General features: G+C 42.2%; 1 protein-coding gene across 1 annotated transcript in view; it reads right to left on the bottom strand.

The window, feature by feature from the left end:
• Positions 1 to 2,443: 2,443 nt before the first annotated feature.
• The window catches only part of LOC306934424 (uncharacterized protein), a gene marked incomplete at both ends in the record, with an annotated part of 65,219 nt that continues 42,905 nt past the window's right edge, over positions 2,444 to 24,757 (bottom strand). The window contains 4 exons of the mRNA XM_079516993.1: positions 2,444 to 2,564; positions 3,060 to 3,247; positions 14,354 to 14,410; positions 20,234 to 20,364. Coding sequence (XP_079373119.1) covers positions 2,444 to 2,564; positions 3,060 to 3,247; positions 14,354 to 14,410; positions 20,234 to 20,364 — 497 coding nt within the window. The remainder of the gene's footprint in view (positions 2,565 to 3,059; positions 3,248 to 14,353; positions 14,411 to 20,233; positions 20,365 to 24,757) is intronic.

Here is a 24,757-nt window from a genome sequence, read left to right on the forward strand (position 1 = left end):
CGTAGGTCGAGTCTTAATATAAACAAAGTCATGTGACGTGTAGGCTGACCGTGCGTCCCGGTAGGCTATATAAGCACGTGACAGCCCACACCCGGCCTCTTAAGAATCTTCTCGCCCTGAAAGATTCCGAGTGACCGTTATTACTGGCAGTCATCCAGGAATTCACATAACCATAGTTACATTCGTAACTTGCGTTATGTTTCATTCCTTACTGACTGCCAGTAGGCAGTAAACAATAGTGGATGACTCATACCAGAAGTGTCACGAGGAATCGAACCAACCAATAAACTGCCGTAGCAGCCAGTGGCAGGATCGCTGACGTCAGTGAGGATCCAGAGGCCACATCAAGGCGATAGAACCTCGAGAACGTGCAAGGGGCTGTCCAAGACGCCGCCGCACAGACGTCCGCCAGTGACACCCCTCTCATCGCCGCCCAGGACGTGGCAACGCCCCTGGTAGAATGGCAGATGACCTCGGAGGGGGCAGGTTTACCAGATGCTTCATAAGCCTTCTTAATCGCATCCACTGCCCAGTGGGATAGCCGCTGTTTAGACAGCGCGCCTCCTCTATTCTTTCCGCCGTAGCACACAAACAGTTGCTCTGAGCGTCTAATATCCCGTGTTGCCTGAATGTACAGTTGCAACGCACGGACTGGACACAGTAAGTGGGCCCTTTCCTCCACCTCGGATGTAAACGGGGGAGGATGGAATGCCGCCAACTCTATGGCCTGGTTAACATAATCAGGGGGCAGAACCTTAGGCATGAATGACACATTCGGCCAAAGTGTGACCCCAGTGCCACTAGCCTTCCACCGAAGGCATGTGGGGCTAATAGAAAGTGCGTGGAGCTCACTCACACGCTTAGCTGTCGTAACTGCCAACAGAAAGGCAGTCTTAATCGATAACGAGCTCAAGGACGACCCAGCCATAGGCTCAAAGGGCGCCCTGCTCAATGCCTGCAGGACCAGAGGCAGGTCCCAAGCTGCAGTACGCCTCACCCTAGGGGGGGGCGTAACCTCTTGGCACCGCGCAGAAACTGTGTCACCCAGTAATGCGCACCAACTGACCTGCCATCAATATGGCTATGATTGAAGGATATAGCGGACGTGTGCACCTTCAAGGTGGAGGCTGCACGGCCGGCATCCAGTAGACACTGTAAATAATGTAGTACGTGTTGTATAGGGCAAGAGACTGGGTCCAGACCCCTGTCGCTGCACCATAATGAGAAAGCAGCCCAGCAATTCGAGTACACCAACCTTGTGGAAGGGGCCCTTGCATTCCGCAAGGTCTCACATATTGAGGGGCCTAGCCCACTCAAGAGTGACTGATCCCTTTCAGTGGCCATACCCAAAGCTGAAGGAGACTCGGCGATGGATGCCACACCTTCCCGTCCAGCTGGGACAGGAGGTCTATCCTCACTGGAAGCTGCCATCGATCCCCGTTCAACAGACTGAGGAGCGTTGAATACCCTATTCTCGAGGGCCACCTGGGGGCCACCAAGAGAACTCTGTCATCTGACGATCTCACCCTGTGAAGCACAGGCAACAACAGGTGGATCGGGGGAAAGCCTAAAGGAGCGCTCTCGGCCAAGCGTTGGCGAGAGCGTCCATCCCGAGTGGGGCACTGGTCTCTGCCAGGCTGAACCACAGAGGACAATGAGTCGTGCCTTTTGAGGCGAATGGATCTACGTAGGCTACCCCGTGCCGATCCGATATCAACTGTGCCACCTGGGGGTGCAATCTCCACTCCCCAGGGGGCAGTCTCTGACGAGACAGATAATCTGCCACAGAGTTTACTCTGCCTGGCAGGTGCATAGCCCTCATCGAGGAAAGTAGAGGATAACGTCCACAGGCGATGGGCTTCCCTCAGGGACTCCAGAGACCTGGTCCCTCCCTGATGGTTGACATGAAACACCACTGAGGTGCTGTCTGTCCGAATGAGCACGTGCTTCCCCCTGAGAAAGGGCAAGAAGTGCTTCAGCGCCAGGGAAACAGTCCGGAGTTCTAGCACATTGATATGGCGTCCTCTCCATCGAGAGCGCCATACCCCCTGGACTGACCTCCTCTGCCATACCGCGCCCCAACCTTGAGGCGAGGCATCTGTTGTCACCACCTCTCGTCTCGCCGGGACCAAGCCGAGAGGGACTCCACTCAGCAGGAATGCATTGTCCCGCCAGCGGCGGAGATAACCAAGGCACCTGCGAGTGACTCTGACCTTGACCCCCCTGTGTAGACAGGGGTCCATGTGAAGGCCATTGAACCACCTCTGTAATGGGCGTAGATGTAGCAGCCCCAGAGGAGTGATTGCTGAGACTGCAGTCAGCATGCCGAGCAGTCTGAGCCATGTTAGGACGGTCAACCTCGCCCCCAGGCGGAAAGACCGCAGGAGGTTCTGAATTCTCCCCACCCTCTGTGCAGTCGGTCGTGCCTGCATCGATACCGAAGCTAGGACATGCCGAGGAAGGTGGTCTGTTGCGTTGGGAGCAACGAGCTCTTTTCGAGGTTTACGGTCATGCCCAGTGCCTCGATGTGAGCGAGGACTCTGGGCGTCACCTGTTCCGCCTCCCTGAACGAGGGGGCGCAATGAGCCAATCGTCTAGGTAGGGAAGTATCTTCACTCCAGACAGGCATAGCGACGTTAAGGCTGCCCTCATACACCTTGTGAAGATGCGGGGAGCCAGAGACAGGCCGAACGGCAGAACGGCAAACTGGTAGACTTTGCCTTGAAAGGCAAAGCGTACGTACTTTCTGTGCTCTGGATGTATAGGCACATGAAAGTAGGCATCTTTGAGGTCTATTGTGGTGAACCACTCACCCTGTGTGATAGCCTGTAGGACGTCGACTGTGCGAAGCATCCGAAACGGAAGGCCTTTAACCCTCTTAGGTCTAGTATAGGCCTGAGAGACCCTTCTTTCCTTGGGATCAGAAAGTAGGTGGAGTAGAACCCTTTGTTCTGTGAACGTGGGTGAACCGTTGTTATTGCTCGTTTGTCCAAGAGCTTGGCCACCTCTTGAGACAAACACTGGGCCTTCACGGGGTCTGTGACTGAAGTCACCCTGACCCGTGAAGGTGGTGGGGGTCGGCGGCGGAACTGCAGCCTGTAACCTTGGGACACCTACGCTGCAGTGCCTCGTTTGCCTCCGGGCCAAACAACTGGCCCGGCCCCACCGGCAGCTTCCGTAGCGCCTGTCTGCAACTGTCAGACATAGGCGCCTGAGCAAGCCACACCCGTTCGGGGGAGGGGCCCCCCTGGGGATATCATCCTCGTCATGGAACATAGAGTCTGAAGCTCTAGTTGACATGGCGTCATCATCATCATACCGTAATCTAATTCTAGATCATCATCGCCCTCCGGCTCCTGGACCGCCTGTGGCGGAGGAGCCGGTGGCTGCTGGACCGCCTGTGGCGGGGGAGGAGGTGGCCGTACTATTGCCTTAAGGCGCTCTATTTCAGCCCTCAAATCGTCCATTTCATGGCGATATGGAGCAGTCGTGACAGCCGCCGTTGAACTCTTCCGGCCCAGGTGACCGCGCTCTGCGCGAGACCCGCGTTTTGAGCTTCACCCTCCCGCCAGAAGGGACCCCAGCGGGGACCCCAGAAGGTGGGAGGTCCCAGCATGTCGGACACAAGTCATGTCCATCGTCGACTTGGAGCTGAGTGCTACAGGACGTACGCGCCATAGCTCAGTAGTCTCAAGCCAGTTGTATAGCCAGGCAATACCAGCGAGAACTGTACGATCACAGAACGCGTCAGTAACCTCCAGCAAACAGAGTAGCTAACCGGTCAGGCTAAGATAGCCTGCTGTTAGCTTAATGTCAATTTGACACTTAACTGGGCAATCCCCGCGAGAGCTGTGCAGCCACAGAATGCGTGGGAACCTCCAGTAATCTGAATTTTTTGAACAATTCAGTTATTTAGATGAATTAATTGATTAGATTAATCATCAAACAACAAATGTCCATCAGATATTTAACTAGGCAATCGCAGCGAGGACTGTGCAGGCACAGACCGTGTGGGAACCTCCAGTAATCTGAATTTTTTGAACAATTCAGTTATTTAGATGAATTAATTGATTAGATTAATCATCAAACAACAAATGTCCATCAGATATTTAACTAGGCAATCGCAGCGAGGACTGTGCAGGCACAGACCGCGTGGGAACCTCCAGTAATCTGAATTTTTTGAACAATTCAGTTATTTAGATGAATTAATTGATTAGATTAATCATCAAACAACAAATGTCCATCAGATATTTAACTAGGCAATCGCAGCGAGGACTGTGCAGGCACAGACCGCGTGGGAACCTCCAGTAATCTGAATTTTTTGAACAATTCAGTTATTTAGATGAATTAATTGATTAGATTAATCATCAAACAACAAATGTCCATCAGATATTTAACTAGGCAATCGCAGCGAGGACTGTGCAGGCACAGACCGCGTGGGAACCTCCAGTAATCTGAATTTTTTGAACAATTCAGTTATTTAGATGAATTAATTGATTAGATTAATCATCAAACAACAAATGTCCATCAGATATTTAACTAGGCAATCGCAGCGAGGACTGTGCAGGCACAGACCGCGTGGGAACCTCCAGTAATCTGAATTTTTTTTGAACAATTCAGTTATTTAGATGAATTAATTGATTAGATTAATCATCAAACAACAAATGTCCATCAGATATTTAACTAGGCAATCGCAGCGAGGACTGTGCAGGCACAGACCGCGTGGGAACCTCCAGTAATCTGAATTTTTTGAACAATTCAGTTATTTAGATGAATTAATTGATTAGATTAATCATCAAACAACAAATGTCCATCAGATATTTAACTAGGCAATCGCAGCGAGGACTGTGCAGGCACAGACCGCGTGGGAACCTCCAGTAATCTGAATTTTTTAAACAATTCAGTTATTTAGATGAATTAATTGATTAGATTAATCATCAAACAAAAATGTCAATCAGATATTTAACTAGGCAATCCCAGCGAGGACTGTGCAGGTACAGACCATGTGGGAACCTCCAGTAATCTGAATTTGTTTTAAACAAATTAAGTTATTTAGATTAACTAATTAATTAGATTAATCATCAAACAAAAATGTCAATCAGATATTTAACTAGGCCATCCCAGCGAGGACTGTGCAGGCACAGACCATGTGGGAACCTCCAGTAATCTGAATTTAAACAAATTAAGTTATTTAGATGAATTAATGGATTAGATTAATCATCAAACAAAATGTCAATCAGATATTTAACTAGGCAATCCCAGCGAGGACTGTGCAGGCACAGACCATGTGGGAACCTCCAGTAATCTGAATTTTTAAAACAAATTAAGTTATTTAGATGAATTAATTGATTAGATTAATCATCAACAAAAATGTCAATCAGATATTTAACTAGGCAATCCCAGCGAGGACTGTGCAGGCACAGACCATGTGGGAACCTCCAGTAATCTGAATCTATTTATATATTCTTAATCAATTTAAGAATTAAATAATATAGTTTAATTGTCAAACAAACAATTATAACTAGGTAAATTAGGCGAGTGCTGTGGGAAACCGGCAGCACGCGGCCAACACCCAGTGTGGAGGAAGCCCTTTAGCAACAATACATGAGAGTGTTTGTAGCTAGGGATCCTCAAGATAAAACAAAGAGAAATGGTGATAATTTGACAACCACAGCCTTGAGAGGACAACAATTTGCGCTCTCGGCAAAGCCACAGGCAGGATGTCAACACCACGACACATATAGGGCCCTATTATGCATGTCTTAAGTACCAGGTCTTATTACTTAACTTAAGACCTGGAGGCGTGATCAATGTCATTTGGCTATTCTGAGTGGCCAAACAGCATTGACCACGCCTCCAGGTCTTAAGTTAAGTCATAAGACCTGGTACTTAAGACACGCATAATAGGGCCCATAGTGTCTTAACAACTCTTTGGACCTGCAATACAGAACTGATGTACAGATTCTAGGAGCTACACTTACCTACGATACTCACGTCAGGTAGCGAGAAGAAAAAAGAGGCCGGGTGTGGGCTGTCACGTGCTTATATAGCCTACCGGGACGCACGGTCAGCCTACACGTCACATGACTTTGTTTATATTAAGACTCGACCTACGCGGAGCGCGAGAGGTATATTCACTATTGTTTACTGCCTACTGGCAGTCAGTAAGGAATGAAACATAACTACGATTTATATCGGAGCTCACATGAAATGAAAATGGCTGGCAAGCAATAGTTTGTTGTAAATTAACAGGTTGGCTCGCATTTTGTGATTTGGTCACACGTACAGAGCTTCAGCGCACAAACCAGGAAGAGCAACTTCCTGAAAGAGAATTAGTGCCTGTTTACTCTGCCACATGGATATGCTGTGGCACTATGTGTGTGCGTGTGCGTGTGTTTGTGTGTGTGTGTGTAAGACTCAACTGTACTCTGCCAGTCCACATGGATGTGTTAGGGCCGATTCATACTCCTATTTTACCGCTGTAGTGCCGAAATGATTTCGGCTCGTCAGACATTTTCAGTAGCACCGAAGAGCCGACTTTAGGACGGTACCCGTGCCCCCCCGAACCTCAAATGACGTCACATTGTAGGCTCTACAGAGCCGAACCGACTTTTATTCGGCTCTAAAATAGGAGTATTGTCAATGTACAGTAGGCTACAAGTACAGTACAGTACAGTACAGTACAGTACAGTACAGTACAGTACAGTACAGTACAGTACAGTACAGTACAGTACAGTACAGTACAGTACAGTACAGTACAGTACAGTCCAGTCCAGTACAGTGAAAGGTATTTTCGCATCTCACAAACAGTGTCAGAAAAAAAATTATACAATTAGTACAGGTCACAGTGCAGTCCGTAGAAATACAGAGTCCAGGGGTCAGCAAGTACGTTTGACCAGTAGACAATCATTAGTATTGTTTCTAATGCATTAGAAGGCGGACCAGAACATAATAAAAGTCTATTAAACAAATATATATCACACTGTTCACATTGTGAACAATGAATTCATGGACTGACCAGGAGGAGCTGAACTCATTCTAATATGAATATGAATATGAATATGAATATGAATATGAATAGTAATAGTAATATTAATAATAACCCACAATCACACACGCAAGCACGTGCGCACACACACGCACGCACGCACGCCCACACATGCGTGCCACACATACACACACACGCGCGCACGCTGCACACACACACACACACACACAGGCCTGAGCTGTAGGCTGCATGTGAATAGTGTTGTGGCACAGACTTCACTTGCGTCATTTTGCCAAATGAACGGAGCTGACCAACATGAAAGGTAGAGCATAACGTGATCATGATATCACAGAGAGCCAAGGTATGACAACAAAACAATTGTAGTACAATAAATAAATAAATACAAATTGTATAGATCAAATATAGTAGATACATAGAACATTGATATGATGTTTTGTTTTGTTTTCTTTGTTTAGTTGTTTTGTTTAGTTTTTTAGTTTTTGTTCTTTTCTGTTCTGTCTTTGTTCCTGTTGACTGTTTCGTCCTGTCTTTCTTTGTTTTGTTTTTTTCTTCTTTTGTTGTGTTTTTTTTGTTTGCTTTGTTGTATTATTTCACCTATGAAAGCCATTTATATGTTGGAAGGGTAGGCACAATAAGCTTAGGCTTCAGCCTACACCTTTTTGGTCAATGTTTCTTTTGCAAAAAACAAAGCAGGCACTGTATGAATCTGTTTTTAATGACCAAAATAAATAAACTGAAGTGAACTGAGAACTGTATCATCTTCTGTAGGCTACTCATCACAGCTCAGAGGTACAACGGGTCACAGAAGGACTCCATTTCATAGATTCACTGCAATGAGCGAGTTGGTACAGCTGGAGAGACAACATGGAGACTCCAGGTAGTGAATAACCATTCTGTAGCAATGAGTACCATCAGAATATAGAGCTATTTAACACTTATTTTAACCAGAGAAAAATCACATACACTACCTTAAGTGTAATATATGCTTTGTTGTTTAACGGGTGTCGCAGGCTGGTAATAGCAGACCTACAAGCTCACAATGCGTCATGGATGCAACGTGTGTGTGGCATCCATACTCACTGAGTGAGCTTATATGACTCTTTTTGATACCTAGACAGTCATGGCGGCAAGACTAACTGTTCAGGAGAGCAGCAAAACTGTTTTTTTTTTTTATTAGGCAGACTCTTCACATACTAGAGCATGTCTGAAATGAATGTCAGAGCTTAAATCGACATGTAAATATTAAATAAGTGCTTAAACATGTAGCTAGGTGTAATGTTAGAGACCACAGAAGTGAACCTTTCAAGCCTGTTTTCTGCAAAACATTACTCTATAAACCATATCTCCAAAACTGGTGGTCCAAACTGAACAGCAATATAATATGTCAATTTGAAGCTATATGATTCCCTGCCTTCACATGACATGAAAAAAACCCAACAATGTCTCTATCTCTATTGATTCAATAAATAAATGGAGATGTTCAACAGATGAGCGATCACAGCCACACCCAGCTAACATGATTGACAGTTACAGTTGGAACCACAATGGGCCCTTACGGATCAGTAGCTCTGAGAGTGTACAAATGGAACCCAACCGGTCCATTTGGTTGCATGTGTATACACTCTCAGAGTTATGGGCCGGGGTCCCTGAAATAAAAAAGCTTTGAGAGGCATGAGGCGCTGTAATCTCAATTCACGCACTGAGACCTATATAGTTTCAACCATGAGCATCACAACAAAACAAACAATTTCCATGGTGTTCATGATGATGACAATATGAACCGTACATACGTAGCTCTCACAGTGAGCATAATTCAATACACTATTGCATGTATGGCGTACACACACACACCTGTCTGCCATGCCGGGCATGATGGTTCAATGTAACTATATTAACCCTAATAAATTAAATAATGACTACATTATATAAATTCATGTTTTATATATGTGTAAACACATGCATTAATACAATAATGTCAATGAATTAATAGCACCTTTCATGATATGAAATGCAGCTCAAAGGACACGCACGCACGCACACACACACGCACACACACGGGCACGCACACGCACACACGCACGCACACGCACATACAAACACAGGCCTGAGCTGCAGGCTGCATATATATAGTGCGTCATTTTGCCAAATTAATGGAGCTGACCAACATCATAAAGTGATCAGCATTGATCATAATATCACAGAGAGCCAAGGTATCATCTTCTGTAGGCTACTCATCATCACAGCTCAAAGGTTACAACAGGTCACGGAAGGACACACAGATTCATTGAGTTGTTACAATCATCAAAACGGGCCATTGAACTTTGCACACAGCAACACAAGACGTGACTGCTGGTGACCACACATGCATGTCCTTGATTACAAAGTACACAATGTTTAAAACAAACAAACAAACAAACAGAAACATGCATGCACGTACGCACGCTACACACACACATTGTAATGTTGAACAGAGAAAAGAGGAACCGCTGCATGGCTCCGTGACTGAAAACAGGTGCTCATTGGAGAGGGTTCAACAGTATACTGTAGGTATAACACATTCAAAGTGTTGCTTCAGATTTCTGGACTTAAAGCTGTAGGAAATACTTGCCTCACTGTCTGTGCGGAGGAGAAGGTTCTATAATGTATATCCTTGACATGCCCATGGCATGTCTAACCCTGTTACATTTGTTTCCCTGTAAATTAATATTAATTTGTGGGTTAAAGAATTAACATGTGTGTAAAGACATGAGTTCCTTCCCTTGTAGTAGTATACTAGGCTGACTTCCAAGTATGAGAAAACATTCCAAGGCACTCCGCTCCTAAAATCCTTTATTTGAGTCATGGCTTTTAGCTTGGTAACGCGACAAAAATGACCAACACATTTTTTATTGACCTTTATTTATTATGGGCACATGTGCACACGTGCACGTGTGCACGTGTGCACATGTGCACATGTGTACATGTGCACATGTGAGTGTGCGTGCGTGCGTGGACACATGGTCATTTTCCAGTCTTTACTCACGACAATCTGCAGGTTCGTCTGACCGGTCCCCACAGTCATCTACTGTGTCACATTTCCATGACATTGGAATGCACTTGTAGTTCTTACAAACAAACTGATGGGGGAGACAGAGGATTCTGTTTAGAATCAGTAAACAGTTCAAATAATGTACAACACAAAATACATTATTATTACCAAACAATATCCAACTTTTCTTTTCAAGTGAGAGTCAACACAATTTGAGAGGAATCTGAATGTTCACATGGTTATTGAGGAGGACCAATATAAAATATCATTGTGTTTCTGTTAAAGGAATTACTGTACTCTGTGGAACAACGCACGACAGGAATTGTATGAAATGGTATGAGTTCAAAGAAATGTTTAAAATGTACATATTAAATAGAATAGCTCGGTACGGGAGTTGTAGGTTTTGTTTTGGTGCATCATTCTGACTGTATTGTCTTGTTTGTATAATTGTATTGCTTTCAATGTGAGTCACTGAGTGTGTAAACACTGGGACGGATGTAGTTTGAGATGAACAAAGAAGGACCGGATAGATACGTTACTTTTTATACACACAACTTCTTCCTACTCTTTTTTTCAAACATGGAACATAATTTACTGAAAACTAAATGAAATGAAAATGAAGTAATGTACTAAGGAACACTTGTAGCCTCCTCCAGGTGAGAGCAGACACAGGAGACTGCAGCCTCCATTGTTGGTCTGACATGGATGACCAGACACTGCAGGGTGGAGAAAACATGTAAGGAATATGAGAACACACACCAATATGTTACAACAGTGCTTTATAAACCTGTTGTAACCAATGTGTGTAAGTAAAACAATAATAAGGAACACCTGTATTCATAATGAAAACAGCTGTTCTACAAGTTCACAACACATCCCGCCGCAATGCATTGTGAAATTGTACATCTGCTTTTGTCACATTTTATATTTATTCGGTTATTTATTTTTTATTTTCCTTTTTTTCATGAATTTATGTATTAATTTACATATTCTTTATGTTGTGTGTGTGTGTGTGTGTGTGTGTGTGTGTGTGTGTGTGTGTGTGTGTGTGTGTGTGTGTGTGTGTGTGTATGTCCACATATAATGCAACAATTAAGCTAGCCTATAATGGCATTATCACAATAGGAACGTTGTTTATACAACACTTTTCAAAACACATCAATTAATTCAACAATACAGAAGAAATAAAAGTCATGAAACATAATGAAGAGTAATAATGAGAGTGTTACAGCAGGTGGTACAGACCCTCAGGTTGTCTAGAGGGGTGGTAGATGTGGATGTCAAGACCGTTCAGCTCGCTGATGATTGTGGTCTTGTTGGTACCATGAGTCTTGTTGGCTCTGTAGATGATCGTCCCGTCTATCCAGTAGATGTGATCCTCAAACACAGTAATACTCCAGATGTTGTCCTGACTCACAACTACAGACACACAGAACCCCAAATAAAAAGAGTCAGACTATAATAAATGCATGCATGAATAAAGTACTACAAATACTGCTTTAACATACATTAGAGTATAACAAAGTGAACAATGTGTGTGTGTGTGTGTGTGTGTGTGTGTGTGTGTGTGTGTGTGTGTGTGTGTGTGTGTGTGTGTGTGTGTGTGTGTGTGTGTGTGTGTGTGTGTGTGTGTGTGTGTGTGTGTGTGTGTGCACCTGTCTGTCTGTTGGTTCCATCCAGGTTGGCAAACTCAATGTATTTCCCATCGTTGGTCCAGTATATGTGATCATTGATGTAGTCTAACGTCAGGCCTTCGGGCTTGGAGATCTTCTCCTTCACGATGACTGTCCTGTTGGTGCCGTCCATCCCCATCCTCCCTATGTTGTTCTTTCTATAGTCTGACCAGTACAAGTATCTGTCAGGGAGACACTGTGTCAGGGTCAGGTGTGTGTGTGTGTGTGTGTGTGTGTGTGTGTGTGTGTTTAAATGTATCTGTATTAATTTAACTTTCTTTTTGAAAGTATATACTATTAAATATCAGTCAGTATATGTCTTTGCATATTTATTGTCATAATCTGTCCTGTGCAATTTTTGATTACGAAGCCTACAAAGCAATCTGAAATTACATTTGATTCTTATTGTTTTAATGTTCAATGTCAAAAACACAATTAAATCGTTAATAGCAATTATTTGTGTGACAATAAATCATCAACTTATAAGTGTAAACGTGACAGCCCTATTCACAGGATGGTTGATAAATTCAGTGTGTTATGTGGTTCATGATGTCACCACAGTGTTCTTACCCGTAGCGTACATCCACAGCTATGGTCCATGGCATGTCCAGGTCAGTGTTGAGCAGGACTGTTGGGTACGACCCGTTTAGTTTGGACACACCTATGGTCTGATGCACCCAGTCAGTCCAGTATAGGTTTCCTCCTATCCAATCAACAGCCAGGCCCCGTGGTGTGATGGTCGACGTGTTGTGAATGACCTGTCAATGAACCATACATGCACTCTGAATATACTCACCATGCCTTCATTCTTACATTATGATAGTTAGAGCAACTTGTCAAAGTGTGGGCTGCATGGGATACGTGTGTGTGTGTGTGTGTGTGTGTGTGTGTGTGTGTGTGTGTGTGTGTGTGTGTGTGTGTGTGTGTGTGTGTGTGTGTGTGTGTGTGTGTGTGTGTGTGTGTGTGTGTGTGTAAAACTAAGACTGAATGCATTAACAATCTGTACATTTAGTTGACTAAAATCTTTATTCAACAAAAACTAGACAAACAATAACACATTTCAGATGACTAAAATATGACTTAAACTAAATTAAGTTTTATTAAAAAGTTGCGTCTGTGTCGCCAAATATATCATTATTTTAAACCAGCTGTTGAAAAAGAGTGCAGATCTACAAGCTCGTAGCGCGGCACTCTTGTACGAGCTTGCTATTTTTTTTTAAATTGTGAAAATGTGGCACAAATCTTTGAATATACAGTATATGCTTTCACAGCAAACGTTTTTAACTCAAATATTTGCTTCTGGGGGTGTCCCTGGAACAACATATTTTCGGATGGTGGGTCCGCGGCCAAATACAGATAATTCTGTGGGTCCTTGACTTGAAAACATTTTGAGAACCACTGCAAAATAGGTTTTTCAGCATGATTTAGAAGTCATTTGTAGAAACTTGTAGAAAGGTCTTATTTAATTAATTAATGTCAAATGTTAATGATTAATGTAAAATTCTGCAATTTTTTATTTTAGTTTAGTCATAGTCTTTGAAATTGTGATTATGACTAAACTAAAATCAAAACGTGCTGTCAAAACCAACACTAGTGTGTGTGTGTGTGTGTGTGTGTGTGTGTGTGTGTGTGTGTGTGTGTGTGTGTGTGTGTGTGTGTCGTGTCTGCGTGCATGAGTTTGCGTGTGTGTGTGTGTGTGTGTGTGTGTGTGTGTGTGTGTGTGTGTGTGTGTGTGTGTGTGTGTGTGTGTGTGTGTGTGTGTGTGTGTGTGTGTGTGTGTGTCTGCGTGTTTGCGTGCATGTGTGTGTGCGTGTGTACACTAACTCAGTGGTTCTCAAACTGTTCAGTTGGAATTATATTTGATATGGAGACCCCTAAAAATGAATCATATTTGAACTGGAGACCCCCAAAATGAATCATATTTGAACTGGAGACCCCCAAAATGAATCATATTTGAACTGGAGACCCCCAAAATGAATCATATTTGAACTGGATAACCCCAAAATGAATCATATTTGAACTGGAGAACCCCAAAATGAATCATATTTGAACTGGAGACCCCCAAAATGAATCATATTTGAACTGGAGACCCCCAAAATGAATCATATTTGAACTGGAGACCCCCAAAATGAATCATATTTGAACTGATCTGTTTAGCCAGCTCCTTTAAAACTGAATCAAACTGAGTCAAACTGAATAATATAAAACAAAGAGTGTCTTTCATCTTTTTCTGCTGCATATTCCACATTGTGTACAGTAGATAAAATACAGCAGTTAAATCTCTCTTGACATTTTAAACTAAATGTTTTCAAAAGGCAGCCAACAACACTGTTTACTCTGAGTAATATGTAATGTGCTATTTTTTTTACATATTACTATGTTACTATATTATTATGTTTTTGGTTAAATAATTCCTTACAGTACTCATTGCTGGGTTAAATAATAATATTACAGTAATATACAACAAGTAACTTGTTACTGTCCAACTGGCTATTATAAGTACTCTGACTACTATTATAAATACAACAAGTATCCTTCATTCATCCTCATAGTTGTCGTTGTCACACTGACCTGGACGAAACTGCCGTTGATGTTCATGACACTGATCATGCTCCGCCGGGGGGTCCGTTGTGTCACCTCTACCCAGTAGATCTGCTGCTGCTGATAGTCATAGTCCAGATACCCTGCATCCTTCAAGTCCTGTCACACCACAGCAGTTGTGTTAGTCTCAGACTGGAATACATTCCAGCATGTCAAAAGCAGTGTGTGTAGAATATTGTATAGGATTACATGTGTTGTTAATTATGTCCAATGGTTTTCACCTGTTTGAGCTCTGTGGAGCTGGAGCCGTTCAAGCTGATCCTCATCAGGTTGTCCCCGTTGGCTAAGATGAGGAAGGGCTCCACCTCTGGATAAAGTGAGACATTACACTTGAGTTGGTCTACTTTTAGAAATACACAAACCCTAAAGACAGAAAGACAGACACATGTGCACACCCCCCCCCCCCCCCCCACACACACACACACACACACACACACACACACACACACACACACACACACACACACACACACACACACACGCACACACACACACACACACACACACACACACACACACATACCTGTGGTGTCATGTGATGGTGTAGCATGGAGAGCTGTGGAGAAACATAACAAACAATAAATGAGCTTCAGTGTAACAACAGCTGGTTGGTTGTACGGTATTTGTGGTTTATCTGTTGAAATACACGTGAAAGATGTCCTTTGGTTCTCCTCTTCGCTGCTATTTATAATTTATTTGCCCCACCAAGATGGGAATGAGTAACTACGATTTCTATCGGATTCGGAGCTCACATGAAATGAAAATGGCTGGCAAGCAATAGTTTGTTGTAAATTAACAGGTTGGCTCGCATTTTGTGATTTGGTCACACGTACAGAGCTTCAGAGCACAAACCAGGAAGGGCAACTTCCTGAAAGAGAATGAGCCTGTTTACTCTGCCACATGGATATGCTGTGGCACTATGTGTGTGCGTGTGCGTGTGTTTGTGTGTGTGTGTGTGTGTGTAAGACTCAACTGTACTCTGCCAGTCCACATGGATGTGTTAGGGCCGATTCATACTCCTATTTTACCGCTGTAGTGCCGAAATGATTTCGGCTCGTCAGACATTTTCAGTAGCACCGAAAAGCCGACTTTAGGACGGTACCCGCGCCCCCCCGAACCTCAAATGACGTCACATTGTAGGCTCTACAGAGCCGAACCGACTTTTATTCGGCTCTAAAATAGGAGTATTGTTAATGTACAGTAGGCTACAAGTACAGTACAGTACAGTACAGTACAGTACAGTACAGTACAGTACAGTACAGTACAGTACAGTACAGTACAGTACAGTACAGTACAGTACAGTACAGTACAGCGAAAGGTATTTTCGCATCTCACAAACAGTGTCAGAAAAAAATGTATACAATTAGTACAGGTCACAGTGCAGTCCGTAGAAATACAGAGTCCAGGGGTCAGCAAGTACGTTTGACCAGTAGACAATCATTAGTATTGTTTCTAATGCATTAGAAGGCGGACCAGAACATAATAAAAGTCTATTAAACAAATATATATCACACTGTTCACATTGTGAACAATGAATTCATGGACTGACCAGGAGGAGCTGAACTCATTATAATATGAATATGAATAGTAATAGTAATAATAACCCACAATCACACACGCAAGCACGTGCGCACACACGCACGCACGCACGCACGCCCACACACGCGTGCCACACATACACACACGCGCGCGCACGCTGCACACACACACACACACACACACACACACACAGGCCTGAGCTGTAGGCTGCATGTGAATAGTGTTGTGGCACAGACTTCACTTGCGTCATTTTGCCAAATGAACGGAGCTGACCAACATGAAAGGTAGAGCATAAAGTGATCATAATATCACAGAGAGCCAAGGTATGACGAACAAAAACATTGTAGTACAATAAATAAAATAAAATAAATTGTATAGATCAAATATAGTAGATAGATAGAACATTGATATGATGTTTTGTTTTCTTTGTTTAGTTGTTTTGTTTTGTTTTTTTGTTTTTGTTCTTTTCTGTTCTGTCTTTGTTCCTGTTGACTGTTTCGTCCTGTCTTTCTTTGTTTTGTTTTTTTCTTCTTTTGTTGTGTTTTTTTTGTTTGCTTTGTTGTATTATTTCACCTATGAAAGCCATTTATATGTTGGAAGGGTAGGCACAATAAGCTTAGGCTTCAGCCTACACCTTTTTGGTCAATGTTCCTTTTGCAAAAAACAAAGCAGGCACTGTATGAATCTGTTTTTAATGACCAAAATAAATAAACTGAACTGAACTGAGAACTGTATCATCTTCTGTAGGCTACTCATCACAGCTCAGAGGTACAACGGGTCACAGAAGGACTCCATTTCATAGATTCACTGCAATGAGCGAGTTGGTACAGCTGGAGACAACATGGAGACTCCATGTAGTGAATAACCATTCTGTAGCAATGAGTACCATCAGAATATAGAGCTATTTAACACTTATTTTAACCAGAGAAAATCACATACACTATACCTTAAGTGTAATATATGCTTTGTTGTTCAATGGGTGTCGCAGGCTGGTAATAGCAGACCTACAAGCTCACAACGCGTCATGGATGCAACGTGTGTGTGGCATCCATACTCACTGAGTGAGCTTATATGACTCTTTTTGATACCTAGACAGTCATGGCGGCAAGACTAACTGTTCAGGAGAGCAGAAAAACTGTTTTTTTTTATTATGCAAAATGAGTTATTAGCACAGGCAGACTCTTCACATACTAGAGCATGTCTGAAATGAATGTCAGAGCTTAAATCGACATGTAAATATTAAATAAGTGCTTAAACATGTAGCTAGGTGTAATGTTAGAGACCACAGAAGTGAACCTTTCAAGCCTGTTTTCTGCAAAACATTACTCTATAAACCATATCTCCAAAACTGGTGGTCCAAACTGAACAGCAATATAATATGTCAATTTGAAGCTATATGATTCCCTGCCTTCACATGACATGAAAAAAACCCAACAATGTCTCTATCTCTATTGATTCAATAAATAAATGGATGGAGATGTTCAACAGATGAGCGATCACTGCCACACCCAGCCATCCTGGCTCCGCAGCTAACATGATTGACAGTTACAGTTGGAACCACAATGGGCCCTTACGGATCAGTAGCTCTGAGAGTGTACAAATGGAACCCAACCGGTCCATTTGGTTGCATGTGTATACGATCTCAGAGTTATGGGCCGGGGTCCCTGAAATAAAAAACCTTTGAGAGGCATGAGGCGCTGTAATCTCAATTCACGCACTGAGACCTATATAGTTTCAACCATGAGCATCACAACAAAACAAACAATTTCCATGGTGTTCATGATGATGACAATATGAACCGTACATACGTAGCTCTCACAGTGAGCATAATTCAATACACTATTGCATGTATGGCGTACACACACACACCTGTCTGCCATGCCGGGCATGATGGTTCAATGTAACTATATTAACCCTAATAAATTAAATAATGACTACATTATATAAATTCCTGTTTTATATATGTGTAAACACATGCATTAATACAATAATGTCAATTAATTAATAGCACCTTTCATGATATGAAATGCAGCTCAAAGCACACGCACGCACGCACACACACACACACACACACACACACACACGGACACGCACACACGCACGCACACGCACATACACACACAGGCCTGAGCTGCAGGCTGCATATATATAGTGCGTCCTTTTGCCAAATGAATGGAGCTGACCAACATCATAAAGTGATCAGCATTGATCATAATATCACAGAGAGCCAAGGTATCATCTTCTGTAGGCTACTCATCATCACAGCTCAAAGGTTACAACAGGTCACGGAAGGACACACAGATTCATTGACTTGTTACAATCATCAAAACGGGCCATTGAACTTTGCACACAGCAACACAAGACGTGACTGCTGGTGACCACACATGCATGTCCTTGATTACAAAGTACACAATGTTTAAAACAAACAAACAAACAAACAGAAACATGCACGCACGCACGCACGCTACACACACACATTGTAATGTTGAACAGAGAAAAGAGGAACCGCTGCATGGCTCCGTGACTGAAAACAGGTGCTCATTGGAGAGGGTTCAACAGTATACTGTAGGTATAACACATTCAAAGTGTAGGAAAATACTTGCCTCACTGTCTGTGCGGAGGAGAAGGTTCTATAATGTATATCCTTGACATGCCCATGGCATGTCTAACCCTGTTACATTTGTTTCCCTGTAAATTAATATTAATTTGTGGGTTAAAGAATTAACATGTGTGTAAAGACATGAGTTCCTTCCCTTGTAGTAGTATACTAGGCTGACTTCCAAGTATGAGAAAACATTCCAAGGCACTCCGCTACTAAAATCCTTTATTTGAGTCATGGCTTTTAGCTTGGTAACGCGACAAAAATGACCAACACATTTTTTATTGACCTTTATTTATTATGAGCACATGTGCACACGTGCACGTGTGCACGTGTGCACATGTGTGTGTGCGTGCGTACGTGGACACATGGTCATTTTCCAGTCTTTACTCACGACAATCTGCAGGTTCGTCTGACCGGTCCCCACAGTCATCTACTGTGTCACATTTCCATGACATTGGAATGCACTTGTAGTTCTTACAAACAAACTGATGGGGGAGACAGAGGATTCTGTTTAGAATCAGTAAACAGTTCAAATAATGTACAACACAAAATACATTATTATTACCAAACAATATCCAACTTTTCTTTTCAAGTGAGAGTCAACACAATTTGAGAGGAATCTGAATGTTCACATGGTTATTGAGGAGGACCAATATAAAATATCATTGTGTTTCTGTTAAAGGAATTACTGTACTCTGTGGAACAACGCACGACAGGAATTGTATGAAATGGTATGAGTTCAAAGAAATGTTTAAAATGTACATATTAAATAGAATAGCTCGGTACGGGAGTTGTAGGTTTTGTTTTGGTGCATCATTCTGACTGTATTGTCTTGTTTGTATAATTGTATTGCTTTCAATGTGAGTCACTGAGTGTGTAAACACTGGGACGGATGTAGTTTGAGATGAACAAAGAAGGACCGGATAGATACGTTACTTTTTATACACACAACTTCTTCCTACTCTTTTTTTCAAACATGGAACATAATTTACTGAAAACTAAATGAAATGAAAATGAAGTAATGTACTAATGTATCAAATGCAGACATGAGACATGAATTCATACAGAGTAACACAAGAGAAGCTGAGGTGAATCACCTGGCTGGCAGTGCAGTTGGACATGCACTGCTTGTCGTCATCTGACCAGTAGTGGTTGGTGGGACAGGAACACTTGTAGCCTCCTCCAGGTGAGAGCAGACACAGGAGACTGCAGCCTCCATTGTTGGTCTGACATGGATGACCAGACACTGCAGGGTGGAGAAAACATGTAAGGAATATGAGAACACACACCAATATGTTACAACAGTGCTTTATAAACCTGTTGTAACCAATGTGTGTAAGTAAAACAATAATAAGGAACACCTGTATTCATAATGAAAACAGCTGTTCTACAAGTTCACAACACATCCCGCCGCAATGCATTGTGAAATTGTACATCTGCTTTTGTCACATTTTATATTTATTCGGTTATTTATTTTTTATTTTCCTTTTTTTCATGAATTTATGTATTAATTTACATATTCTTTATGTTGTGTGTGTGTGTGTGTGTGTGTGTGTGTGTATGTCCACATATAATGCAACAATTAAGCTAGCCTATAATGGCATTATCACAATAGAAACGTTGTTTATACAACACTTTTCAAAACACATCAATTAATTCAACAATACAGAAGAAATAAAAGTCATGAAACATAATGAAGAGTAATAATGAGAGTGTTACAGCAGGTGGTACAGACCCTCAGGTTGTCTAGAGGGGTGGTAGATGTGGATTTCATATGGAACGTTCAGCTTGCTGATGATTGTGGTCTTGTTGGTACCATGAGTCTTGTTGGCTCTGTAGATGGAGCTCCTGGCTATCCAGTAGATGTGATCCTCAAACACAGTAATAGTCCTGATGTAGTCCTGACTCACAACTACAGACACACAGAACCCCAAATAAAAAGAGTCAGACTGTAATAAATGCATGCATGAATAAAGTACTACAAATAGTGCTTTAACATACATTAGAGTATAACAAAGTGAACAATGTGTGTGTGTGTGTGTGTGTGTGTGTGTGTGTGTGTGTGTGTGTGTGTGTGTGTGTGTGTGTGTGTGTGTGTGTGTGTGTGTGTGTGTGTGTGTGTGTGTGTGTGTGTGTGTGTGTGTGTGTGCGCGCGTGTGTGTGTGTGTGGTGCACCTGTCTGTCTGTTGGTTCCATCCAGGTTGGCAAACTCAATGTATTTCCCATCGTTGGTCCAGTATATGTGATCATTGATGTAGTCTAACGTCAGGCCGTGGGGCTTGGAGATCTTCTCCTTCACGATGACTGTCCTGTTGGTGCCGTCCATCCCCATCCTCCCTATGTTGTTCTTACTATAGTCTAACCAGTACAAGTATCTGTCAGGGAGACACTGTGTCAGGGTCAGGTGTGTGTGTGTGTGTGTGTGTGTGTGTGTGTGTGTGTGTGTGTGTGTGTGTGTGTGTGTGTGTGTGTGTTTAAATGTATCTGTATTAATTTAACTTTCTTTTTGAAAGTATATACTATTAAATATCAGTCAGTATATGTCTTTGCATATTTATTGTCATAATCTGTCCTGTGCAAATTTTGATTACGAAGCCTTCAAGGCAATCTGAAATTACATTTGATTCATATTGTTTTAATGTTCAATGTCAAAAACACAATTAAATCGTTAATAGCAATTATTTGTGTGACAATAAATCATCAACTTATAAGTGTAAACGTGACAGCCCTATTCACAGGATGGTTGATAAATTCAGTGTGTGGTTCATGATGTCACCACAGTGTTCTTACCCGTAGCGTACATCCACAGCTATGGCATATGGCATGGCCAGGTCAGTGTTGAGCAGGACTGTTGGGTACGACCCGTTTAGTTTGGACACACCTATGGTGTCATGCACCCAGTCAGTCCAGTATAGGTTTCCTCCTATCCAATCAACAGCCAGGCCCCATGGTGTGATGGTCGACGTGTCGTGAATGACCTGTCAATGAACCATACATGCACTCTGAATATATACTCACCACGCCTTCATTCTTACATTATGATAGTTAGAGCAACTTGTCAAAGTGTGGGCTGCATGGGATACGTGTGTGTGTGTGTGTGTGTGTGTGTGTGTGTGTGTGTGTGTGTGTGTGTGCGTGTGTGTGTGTGTGTGTGTGTGTGTGTAAAACTAAGACTGAATGCATTAACAATCTGTACATTTAGTTGACAATAATAATAATAAATAATAAATCTTTATTCAACAAAAACTAGACAAACAATAACACATTTCAGATGACTAAAATATGACTTAAACTAAATTAAGTTTTATTAAAAAGTTGCATCTGTGTCGCCAAATATATCATTATTTTAAACCAGTTGTTGAAAAATAGTGCAGATCTACAAGCTCGTAGCGCGGCACTCTTGTACGAGCTTGCTATTTTTTTTTTAATTGTGAAAATGTGGCACAAATCTTTGAATATACAGTATATGCTTTCACAGCAAACGTTTTTAACTCAAATATTTGCTTCTGGGGGTGTCCCTGGAACAACATATTTTATGATGGTGGGTCCGCGGCCAAATACAGATAATTCTTTGGGTCCTTGACTTGAAAACATTTTGAGAACCACTGCAAAATAGGTTTTTCAGCATGATTTAGAAGTCATTTGTAGAAACTTGTAGAAAGGTCTTATTTAATTAATTAATGTCAAATGTTAATGATTAATGTAAAATTCTGCAATTTTTGATTTTAGTTTAGTCATAGTCTTTGAAATTGTGATTATGACTAAACTAAAATCAAAATTTGCTGTCAAAATCAACACTAGTGTGCGTGTGCGTGTGCGTGTGCGTGCGTGCGTGCGTGCGTGTGTGCGTGCGTGCGTGCGTGCGTGCGTGCGTGCATGCGTGCGTGCGTGCGTGCGTGCGTGTGTACACTAACTCAGTGGTTCTCAAACTGTTCAGTTGGAATTATATTTGATGGAGACCCCAAAAATGAATCATATTTGAACTGGAGACCCCCAAAATGAATCATATTTGAACTGGAGAACCCCAAAATGAATCATATTTGAACTGGAGACATCCCACCCTGAGAAGCACTTGGAATTGTAGCAGTTGAGTTCTCAGTTCCACACAGCTTAGAGATTTTCAATTATCAGTGTTGGCCAATATATATTACTAATTACATATTACTGCTTTAAAAAGCATTAATGTTATATTACGTATTACTTGGAATCAAGAGTAATATATTACATATTATATTACATATTAACCCCCGACCTCCTGCAAAGAAAATGTACAACAAAACAATCTGTTTAGCCAGCTCCTTTAAAACTGAATCAAACTGAGTCAAACTGAATAATATAAAACAAAGATTGTCTTTCATCTTTTTCTGCTGCATATTCCACATTGTGTACAGTAGATAAAATACAGCAGTTAAATCTCTCTTGACCTTTTAAACTAAATGTTTTCAAAAGGCAGCCAACAACACTGTTTACTCTGAGTAATATGTAATGTGCTATTTTTTACATATTACATGTTTTTGGTTAAATAATTCCTTACAGTAGTCATTGCTGGGTTAAATAATAATATTACAGTAATATACAACAAGTAACTTGTTACTGTCCAACTGGCTATTATAAGTACTCTGAGTACTATAAATACAACAATACAATACATACAAAGTATCCTTCATTCATCCTCATAGTTGTCGTTGTCACACTGACCTGGACGTCACTGCCGTTGATGTTCATGACACTGATCATGCTGCGCCAGGGGGTCCGTTGTGTCACCTCTACCCAGTAGATCTGCTGCTGCTGATAGTCATAGTCCAGAGACACTGCATCCTTCAAGTCCTGTCACACCACAGCAGTTGTGTTAGTCTCAGACTGGAATACATTCCAGCATGTCAAAAGCAGTGTGTGTAGAATATTGTATAGGATTACATGTGTTGTTATTTATGTCCAATGGTTTTCACCTGTTTGAGCTCTGTGGAGCTGGAGCCGTCCAAGCTGATCCTCATCAGGTTGTCTCTGTTGGCTAAAATGAGGAAGGGCTCCACCTCTGGATAAAGTGAGACATTACACTTGAGTTGGTCTACTTTTAGAAATACACAAACCCTAAATACAAACAGACAGACAGACACGCAGCCATGCACATGTGCACACCCACAGTCCCACACCCAACCACACACACACACACACACACACACACACACACACACACACACACACACACACACACACACACACACACACACACACACACACACACTTACCTGTGGTGTCATGTGATGGTGTAGCATGGAGAGCTGTGGAGAAACATAACAAACAATAAATGAGCTTCAGTGTAACAACAGCTGGTTGGTTGTACGGTATTTGTGGTTTATCTGTTGAAATACACGTGAAAGATGTCCTTTGGTTCTCCTCTTCGCTGCTATTTATAATTTATTTGCCCCACCAGGATGGGAATGAGTAACTACGATTTATATCGGAGCTCACATGAAATGAAAATGGCTGGCAAGCAATAGTTTGTTGTAAATTAACAGGTTGGCTCGCATTTTGTGATTTGGTCACACGTACAGAGCTTCAGAGCACAAACCAGGAAGAGCAACTTCCTGAAAGAGAATGAGTGCCTGTTTACTCTGCCACATGGATATGCTGTGGCACTATGTGTGTGCGTGTGCGTGTGTTTGTGTGTGTGTGTGTGTGTGTAAGACTCAACTGTACTCTGCCAGTCCACATGGATGTGTTAGGGCCGATTCATACTCCTATTTTACCGCTGTAGTGCCAAAATGATTTCGGCTCGTCAGACATTTTCAGTAGCACCGAAGAGCCGACTTTAGGACGGTACCCGCGCCCCCCCGAACCTCAAATGCCGTCACATTGTAGGCTCTACAGAGCCGAACCGACTTTTATTCGGCTCTGTAGAGCCGAATAAAATACTCCTATTGTACATTGACAATAGGAGTATTGTCAATGTACAGTAGTGCTACAAGTACAGTACAGTACAGTACAGTACAGTACAGTACAGTACAGTACAGTACAGTACAGTACAGTACAGTACAGTACAGTACAGTACAGTACAGTACAGTACAGCGAAAGGTATTTTCGCATCTCACAAACAGTGTCAGAAAAAAAATTATACAATTAGTACAGGTCACAGTGCAGTCCGTAGAAATACAGAGTCCAGGGGTCAGAAAGTACGTTTGACCAGTAGACAATCATTAGTATTGTTTCTAATGCATTAGAAGGCGGACCAGAACATAATAAAAGTCCATTAAACAAATATATATCACACTGTTCACATTGTGAACAATGAATTCATGGACTGA

Source organism: Electrona antarctica, assembly GCF_951216825.1.
Source record: "Electrona antarctica genome assembly, chromosome: 12".
NCBI classification, from domain to species: Eukaryota; Metazoa; Chordata; class Actinopteri; order Myctophiformes; family Myctophidae; genus Electrona; species Electrona antarctica.